The following is a 10,042-nucleotide window of genomic DNA, read 5'->3' as shown; positions in this document are numbered from 1 at the left end:
TAATGGTAGACACATTTCACCTAACATAAATATTAACAAGCAAATTCTTTAAGGCAATCTTATGGGCAAATTGGTGTAGTCTAGGGCAGCAGTCGCCAACTGGTAGTCCGTGGACCACTGGTGGTCCGCGAGAAAATTTTGGTGGTCCCCGGGCCTCTCTGATGCCACGTGAGAAATATATATTCATATTAGTGGTCCACGGGATTTAAAATTATGAATTTAGTGGTCCATGAGATCCGAAAGGTTGGCGATCGCTGGTCTAGGGTGTCTAAAATATCTACGATGCAATTATTTCTTCTATTTTATTAGTAACCCCAGAAGGAGACAGGCCTTATGGGAAACACATTTTTTATATGGCAGGCCTGTATGTTAAAGAAAACTCCCTCCCCAAAAAATGTAAATAGATATTTTATCTATTTTTTCCCAGTCTGCAACCACTGGAATTTTCTATAAACTGTCAAAAATCCAATCCAATATGGCAACATGATGGAAAATGTGAAATCCTGTTTATGTAACCTGGTTCACTAATTTTTTTCATCTGCACTGGGATAAAAGTCAAATTTAGAGAAATAAAATCTTAACACATGCAGTGGGACTACTCCTGCACTGCAAGGGTTAAGTGTTCATTTTGTCTAGGGAGCTAAAAGAACAGTTATATTCACTGGAACCATGATCTCCACAGGCTGCTGGACCGGTCCCTTCAGCCTTGCTACCCCTCCGCTTCAGCGGTCTAAGGTCCAGTCTATAGGTTGTGAGAGCGCCAGGGACATTTCATCGCTGGAGCAGAGGAGACAGGTTGAAGTGACCGGTCTAGAGGCCCACTGGGATCGTAGTTTGGGTGAGTAGAACTTATCTTAGCTCCCTAGGCAAAATTAACACATAACCCTTGCAGTTTGGGGGTTAAGGGGGGACACCATGATGTTAGGCCAAACAGGAAGATAAACTGGTATTTTTCTGTACTTGGTGTTTTTAAAGGGATAAAACTCAGGAAGATGCGTATGAATTGAAGAAATGTACTGATGTTTTTTTGCTCTGGCACACAGTTTAACAGCAGTTGTTTTAAAATCTTCAATATCATTTAAATTTTCATTGGCCAAAACTAGAAGTGCACTGAAATTAAAATTTCAAAACAAAACCGGAATTTTAAAAAAATGTCACGCCGAAACGTTTTCAATGTGTTATATTTATTTGTATTTATTAATTTTTTTTTAAATGTTATATTAATTTTTTTTACTTTACTATTAGGGGCTTCGGGGAAATATTAGGACCCCTGATATTTCCCTTTTAAAATAGAAAAAGAGATTGAGGACATAGAGTCCTCAATCTCTTTTTCTGCAGCCCCTGTTATAAATGGACAGGAATCCTCTATGAATGTTCCTGTTCATTCATAACTTGAGGACAGAGTATGTTTACTATATCCACAGTCATGAATGAACAGGAGGTGATGTAGATCACTTCCCATTCATTCATAATTGAGGATATAGTCAACATACTCTGTCCTCGATTATGTACAAACACTCAGCGATCACTGATCATTGAGTGTTTATACCGCTCTCCTTCCCGACAGCTGTCACAGCAAACTGAGCGAGCGGAGCTCAGCCTGCTGTGACAGCGCTGGCTGTCTCCGCCCACATTGCTCTCCTCTGATCTGTGATAGGAGGCTGAACGGTGTGGGTGGAGAGACACCAGTCGCTCACAGCACTCTCCTCCCACAGTGCTCAGCTGCCTGTGACAGTTTCTCTCCTCCCCGTTTGGACACAGAGCAGCGCCCAGCGGGGGAGGAGAGAAAGAATGGATGCACCGCGGTATCGGCCAGAAAATGGCATTATGCCAAAAGTGCAATTTTCGGCCGATATGTTTCAGCGTAGCGATATATTGGTGCATCCCTAGCCAAAACATTAAACACATAAAAACCATATTAAAACACGCAACGCACACAACACAAACACGCTAAAAAACACATGAAATTGGAGGCACACATGTGAAACTGAATTATGTTATGAACAATGACATTAAATCTTAGTACTGAGATATTTCCTTCAGGTTTCTTTTTATGCTTTAAAAGAGAAGTAAAAGCAAACTTTTTTTTGGCTTTACGTCTCTTTTTGGTCTCAGGAGTAGATTTACTAATCTACTCCCGTAACCCAAAGCCAGCATACAGTGGGCTACTTGCGGATAGAACAGCCGCGCTGCAGCCAGGAAGGATCCTGACAATATAGTTGGGATCCACCCTGCTGCCCAAGTGACAGCTGGCTTGCTCTTTCTAGATCCTCCCCTGTCGTCTCTCCAATGAGCGTTGCAGGAACAGAAAGGAGAGGAGAGAATCCCTGTATGGAGCTGTGACTGAGAGTCATCGCTGTATTCAGGGAGAAGCCATGAACTGAGTGATTAGCGGTTACATGATTGCTCAACTCTTGCTAAACAGTGCTGGGTGTGACAGCTGCAGTGTCCCCCAGCGGCTCTAAGCATTGGGAAGAGTATATTTTACTCTCACAATACTTGTCCTTTAAGAACCTAGTCCACAGGAGAACTGAAATCGTTCAAGTCCTTCTCTTAGCAGGTCACGGCGGGGTACGGCAGACTGGGGAGAAGGGGGGGGCAGCGGTGGGGACGTACAAGCAGGCTGCTACAAGTGATATGGGCAGATCACTTGTACAGAACGAGCGCTGGCTTCCCTGCTCTACATTTAGCCCTGCTTGCTTGCAGCGGGGCTACATTTAGAAGAAAAAACACCTGCCTGGCACCCAGAACTGCAATTCCCGAGCATCGGGCAATAGGAATCCCACACCCCTGGGTTTTATTCTTTATTGTTTCATAAATAGTATAGCACAAGAGATGAATTGAGACGGCTGTGGGAAAAGGCGCCAAGCAAAACGAAAACAACATTCCTGAACCGTTCCACCATCACACGTGGATTATCATAAATGTCTCCTTTTAGAAATGTCCCTACTGTTTGTCTGGACAGCAGCACAATGGCCTACATGTTAAGCCTTCTGACAGTGACACAAAGTCACAGCTGAAAGGTGAAAATCCCTTGTTCTAAACCAGGCAACCTGTCTTCACATAGATGTCCCAGCCCAACCCTCGTTCACCAGATTAGCTGTATATATATTAGTTATAAAAGCCATGTGACTTTTAAAAGAGCCATAACATTAATGTAATAAGGATTTTTCATATATTCATAGGCGAGGAGGAGAAAAAAATATGCTCATCGTTTCATTTTAAACAGTACAAAGATCACTATTGCATTAACATTCTCTGACAATCAAATCATTTTGAACAACAGAGCAATACAGCTCATGAAATAGGTCAGTAAACTGCTGACATTGTGATCTGAACTGACCCTTTAGCTGTCAATACAGTTGAAACCAAAAAAGAATGAGGGCGGGGGGGAGGGTACTATGCATTATAACAATTAAGAGTTCATGATTAATATCAAATAGGAACCCTGGGAAATTTAAAGAAAAAAAAAATAACCCTTGCACTGGGGCTACCCTCACACTGCAAGGATTAAATGCCCCTTTTGGCTAAAATAATGAAAATACACTCACCCGATCCTTGGTCCCACATTGCTGCAAGCCGGGTCCCCACAGCCCCTTCTTCCCCAGGCTCTGGTGGTCTAAGGACCCCTGACATCACCACATCTAATGCAACTACATTAGGACGTGAGAATGCAGAGGAACAATCCACTGCCAGAGCTGAGGGGGAGAGAGGAGAACGGTCACCACTACAAGACCAAGATCAGGAGAGTATATCTTCTTTATTTTAGCCCCTTGGCCAGGGGTAGGCAACCATGGCTCTCCAGCTGTGCTGAAACTACAAATCCCATCATGCTTCTGCCTCAGAGTCATGCCTGTGGCTTGCAATGCCTTATGGGATTTGTAGTTTCAGCACAGCTGGAGAGCAAAGGTTGCCTACCCCTGCCCTTGACCAAAACAGACAGATAACCGTTACAGTGCATGGGGCAGCCCCACTAGCCGGATTAATTTTTTTGATTGCCTCGACTTTTTTAAAGGGTCAGGCAACCCTAAACTGTCATTTCAGTTTTTGAAAGAATGAATCCTCCTGTTTTGTTTTTGGTTTGGTCAGTCAGGGTCTCTATGGGTCTCTTCATACTTGCTGAGGCCATTATGAGTGATTTTCCGCTCTCCTTGTTAGATTTTATTTTTCATATGATGGAGAATATAAAATGAGGTTCGTGGAACATGCACGAGTGGATGCGCACACCCCAAATTCCCATGTGGCCAGAAACAGAGTTAAGAATAATGACAGAGGGATCCTGGTTTGGAAATATACAAGACCTATTAGGTAGCCAGGGGCTGAATTGGCCCAAAGGGCTCCACTTATAGCTTTATCATCAGCCTAGGTAAATATCTAGAGAAGAAAGACAGACTGTTGCATGGCTCAGTTTTTTCCTATAAAAACATTGCTTTATTGCCACAGGTACCTTGATTCAAGAGTATCAAAACTGAACATCCCAAAACAATAAAAAGTCAATTACAAATGAATTATTATTTTCTCCACTCAAATATAACCAGTGCCATAAGATAGTCATGTAAATTTATAGAATGATTTTTTTTTTATTTTTTTTACTAAAAATTAAAACTAAAACTAAATTAAAAAATTGCTACGGACTAATCACAATCATATTTGCACAGTATTTCCATCCATAGACTGTCCCCAAAAGAAACCACAGATAACATTATAAAAAGGTGCCAGTCACATGAATAAAATCAATACAGGCTTTGTGATTCACTTTCAGAAAAGGTTTTATGGATCTTTCCTAACTCTCATTTGTGTCGTTCAATAACATTAACAGCCATCTGGAAATAGCAATAGCCTGTTCCAAGCAAGCTATCATATTGCATTTCTGGTGCAGAAGGTATCAGGAGAAAGCAAAATGGAGGGAATGTTTAGTACAGTTTCAAAGCAGAGACATTTATAATCAGTTGTAAGCAGTCAAAGTTTAAAAACATTTTAGTAAAATGAAATCACGATTATTGCTGCCTAGTTAAGGATTATCTAAAAGTTCATTTTTAAAGGCTACATGTGCCCACCTCATTTAAAATGCAAATCATGTCAACTGAATCTAAAAATAAAATAAATATACTGCAGCTCACCAGTCCGGTCCGGTGCAATCAAAATAGTGCTTGCAGCATTTTGATCGCACCGGACCTGACCGCAAGCATAATGTGCCCTGCTATCCCGTGCATTGCGGCCGGAGGGCGTGGCTGAAGTGCCATTCACTCCAATGGACTGCAACGTCCCCTCCTGCCTCACAAAAAAGTGAGCCGGCCGCAATGCGAGGCAGTGCGTTCTGGCTAGAATCGGGCCGGAACGCACTGCATCTGGTGTGAACAGGCCCTAAGTATCGGGGCATAATTAAAATTACCATATTTGCCGGCGTATAAGGCGTCTGGGTGTATAAGACGACCCCTACTTTTCCACTTAAAACATAGGTTTTGGGCTATACTCGTCATATAAGACTACCCCAATTCCAAGGCAACACCATTTAAAAACATCATGAATGAATGTGCGGTAATACTGTATGTACGGTAGCTTCGGCTACATACAGTATACCGCACTGAGCCAATCACAGCGAGCGATGTATTCTATTATTGAATACAAAGCCTGCTTGGATTGGCAGAGGTTGTGTACATCGCTAGCCCTAATTGGCTCAGCGTGGTATACTGTATGTAGCCAAAGCTACCGTACCTACAGTATTACCGCACATCCAGCGGGATGACAGATTAAGGATGTTCGTTTTGGGCCAGCTTGGCCCAAACGAACTAAAGGTATACATTGTATACCCCACGTATAAGACGACCCCCAATTTTCAGGGGATGTTTTTAAGTAGTCTTATATGCCAGCAATGGTGTAAAAATTAGGTAAATGCCACCTCAGATGAACAACAACACATGACATAATAAACCGTGTCATTATTTATTTTACAAACACAAAGCAAAAATGGAGAAGCCATGTATGAAGCATGTGACGGACAGTACCACTCCGCAGGCCGGCAAAATGTCCGGACGGGAGTGAACCCTGCCCGCCAACACTCAATGCTGGAACTTAACTGTTAAAATGTACTTTGATGTAAAACGAATAGATGTTAAAGTTACCTTGTTCATTTTGAAATAATAAAAATTGAATTATAAAAAAAAAAATGGAGAAGCCATGTGTGAAAGTACACACTTACTGCTTTCATAGGAATTAAGCTGCCCATACACCTTACAACCATCGCACAACTTTCGTTATGCGATGGTTGTAAGGCGATTCAAATTTCGTACCAACTGCCCATCTTGGACAGGCAGATCGTACTTGCCGAGGGGAGGGCTTGCCGATGTCTGCAATGCTGAGCAGGCAGTGTGAGCTTGAGCACACCGGCCAGAGTGGCTTTCGATCGCGCTACCAAAATCGTACGATTTCGGCGGGTTTTCTAGTGTGCTCGTAAGACGAAAGTCGTGCAACCGTACAGTAAATGTGGTTGCACGCTGCCCATACACCTGCCGATTATCGTACGATCGCGGGATCACCCACAACTATCGTACGATAGTCGTCAGGCCAGCTATACTAAGCATGACTGAGAGTCAGCTGTTATAAAGAGACAAGCCTTATTATTAGGCACATATAGTGGAGCATTATTTTTATGAGAGTGGCCATTTTTTATACATGCTTTAATGAAGTAGTTATAAAATAGAGCACTATTATATGCTTTCTCCTGAGAGTACCACCTTGTATGAAGGACCTGATCACAAGAGGGATAGCATTCTGTTCATTACCCAGGAGGACAGAAACAAGCACTTTAGACCTTAGTTTATTTACTAGGTCCCACCATAAGGTGTGAGCTGCATGGTGGAGCGTTTCTGGATACTTACCACGTGGCAAAATCTTTTTTCACATTTAAAGTTCTGTGCACCTTGAAGTTTTTAGGACAGCACGTAACACGAGTTATTTTTGTAATATATTTTTAACTACTGATACTAAACAATTTGTTAATGCTATAATGTTATATGCTTAAGTGCCCATTCACACTGAGCGATAAATCCCACGATTTCCGCTGCGATATCGCGCATTTTTGCTGCGCGATATCGCGAGAAGTGGCCGGTCAATTATATTTTCTATGGAGCTGTTCTAATGTACAGCTCCATGTCGCTTGTGCAGGACCCTTTTTCCCGCGGATGTCGCGAGATTTTTCTATTTTTGAATGCAGCCCGACCGTGAAGGTCGCTGGAACGTCGCCTGGACAGTCGCGCTTACCCGCCGCGCGGAAATCCGCTTGAGGCGAGTGGCGCTTAGTGTGAATGGGGCCTAAAGGAGAACTATGAGATGAGTGAAAAATCACTCAGCCTCATAGTTCTAGCCGACGTGTGACAATGAAACTGTCAAATGTAGGCTCAATAGATCGGGAAGTGAGCGAACACATAGCGTCGCGTCTCGATCCTGTCCCTGCAGAGAGCCGTGACTGTCACTCACGGCTCCCTGCAGGGATTCCCCCCTCCCCTGTCCGATTTTCCAGCGCTGACTGGCGGAATGGACGGGGGATGGGGAGGGTACAGCTGGCTCTGCCTCTACATAGGCAGAGCCAGCTGTCAATCACGCAGCTGGGTGGATTTCGACAGTTATGCCGGGATCCGTCCCAGCTGCGGCGGTTTCAGTATACCGTGAGCTGTAGCTCGTGGTATACTGGGCTTTGGGTTTCGGGAGCCTTTGACCCTGGGGAGAACTATGAGGAAAACCACTGACCCCATAGTTCTCCATTAATGAAATGTATTCATTGGGGTTGATTTTTGATGATTGTTTACTCTAAATATATGACTTGGTGGTAGCTCTACACCAATTTTTGTTTGTGTTTATACATTTTGGGAGTGTTGGCAGCTTCACATTAGAGCTATGAAGCTCACAGCACAGAAGTTTTTTCTACTGCAATTCATTTAGCAAAATGTTAAAAAGCTGCAGTAAGTTGCAGTTAAGCACATCTAAATGCGATTTAGTAGTCTTTATACCATAGGAGGCCATTGCTTCACCACTCAATAAGTGATCATAGATTTCCTGCAATTAAGCACAACCAAAACAGACCCTGAAATTCATGGAGTATAGTATACACTCTTTGGAAAACTTTGGTACCTCCACATGACAAAAGTCTGTGCTTGTAAGAACTTGGTACATTTGTCGCATGTAGGCTGGCACTGGGGGTGGAGTGTACGGAGTGATAAAATCAACGTTACAGAGCTCCCAGCCACTGAACTTGTCACAACAAGCAGGTGCTGGGAACAAGGAGGGGAATTTATCAAGACTGGAGCAGACAAAATCTGGAGCAGCTGTATATGGCAACAAATTGGCTTCTGTCTTTCATTTTCAAATCTTAACTGAACAAACTGAAGAGAAAAGCTGATTGGTAGCTGCTCCAGACAACTGCTCCAGATTTCGTCTGCTCCAGTTCAGTTTTGATAAATTCCCCCCAAGGAGTTTTGTTGTTCCATGGACTGAGCTAGATAGGGACGTTAGGAGACTAGCTACCCATCAGATTCCCCTACCTTGTAAATGACAGCAGACAGCAATGGGCCAATTCCATAGCCACTAGACAGCGCTTGCTAGGGGGTATGGAATCTGCCCACTGCCGTCCACTGTCAATGGATGGAACAGATAGGGAACTAGTCACTCCCATCAGGTCCACCTTTCTTGTGAATGACAACCGATGGCAGTAAGCAGATTCCATAGCCACTAGCACGTGTCAAAACTCTTAGTGAAAGGGTCGCAAACCTTTCATGAATTAGGTGCATGACTTTTAAAAAGGGTTGCCAATGCTTTATTCAATGAACTCCAGTATGTCTTACAGTCATGGTCCTCTTTCTGTTTCTGCATGTTACAAACCTTTTGAAGATGTTTTGTAATAATTGAATATTTAAATGTCCACAAGTATGTTGGCATTTTAGGAGGTTTTAGTATTAAGTCAATAACAATAAAAGTTCACATTCTAAACATCTGTTGTAGATGTGCACAAGGTGGCTTCAGCCTGAAGAACTTAAATATATGGTGAAGTCAGGAAAAAACTTTGACTGATGTGATAACTGTTTCAGAGTTCAACAGCAACATGTATACATTGAATTTAGAAATCTTTTCATGAACAGAACATTCAGGACTTTGTGCTGAATTTCTATTTTGAATGATCTGGTTCACTTGCATGCACAAGCTATCAACACATCCTCTACTATAACCACATTATTAATATCAGGCAATGCAAAGTCCTCTTACTCAACAGAACAGCTGATATTTCAAATACCACCAAATAAGACATGTTCATTGTTTTAGAAATATCAAACAACTTGCCTGGGCAATCAGTAGATGGGCCATCTACATCAGATATCCCAGCTGTCGTCATTAACTGTGGGAGACTCTGAATCCGCAATGATTTGTCCGAAGCCTGTAGCAAAGAATAAATTAATAGATAAATATGTAGTAAACTGGATCTGGTGATTTTTTATTTGCTTTCGATAGAGTGGTTAGAACATCTGTCGGTTTTTTGTTTGTTTTTGCCATTTGTGTCCATTGGGGAAATTTCAAATATTTCCTATCACAGAGAGAGAATGGAAAATGTGAGGAAATCCCTTCTTAAACTGGCCATAGACAGCTTGAATTTCTCCATATTTCTGCTAAACCGGCCAACAGTTGAGCCAATGGGCTAAACGGGAGCAATCTAGCTATGTATGACATTAGACCGCTTTATCCATTTACCATCACGTTGCGTATGGTGACAACTGTAAAATGTATCATTTCCAATAATTTCCCCCCCCCACCCAGTGACTGTGGTCAACAGAAAAAATACAGTGAGGGTAAATATCCCCAGAAAGACAACAGCAATAAGAACCTGACAGATGTCCTAACCCTACCTCACTCTGTACAAAACTAAAAGAACGGTTTTGATTTATATACAAAAGCACCATGGTTTGGATTATGTTATGCCAGGGAGTAGGATTGGCATAGGCTGAAAACATTAGTCATGGAAGCCAAAGACGGTAAAAGTGTAAGGCTTCACTCAGAC

At 42.5% G+C, this 10,042-nt stretch overlaps 1 protein-coding gene across 1 annotated transcript in view; it reads right to left on the bottom strand.

Moving 5' to 3' along the window:
- The window catches only part of CNST (consortin, connexin sorting protein), a 55,505-nt gene extending 46,085 nt beyond the window's left edge, over positions 1-9,420 (bottom strand). The window contains exon 1 of the mRNA XM_018557054.1: positions 9,331-9,420. Within this exon, the coding sequence (XP_018412556.1) occupies positions 9,331-9,382 (52 nt within the window). The 5' untranslated portion in view covers positions 9,383-9,420. The remainder of the gene's footprint in view (positions 1-9,330) is intronic.
- Positions 9,421-10,042: the final 622 nt, after the last annotated feature.

This window comes from Nanorana parkeri, unplaced genomic scaffold (genome assembly GCF_000935625.1).
Source record: "Nanorana parkeri isolate BGI_ZX_2015 unplaced genomic scaffold, ASM93562v1 scaffold264, whole genome shotgun sequence".
NCBI lineage: Eukaryota > Metazoa > Chordata > Amphibia > Anura > Dicroglossidae > Nanorana > Nanorana parkeri.
Note: the sequence above shows the minus strand (reverse complement) of the source record. Positions and strands in the feature narration are given on the sequence as shown.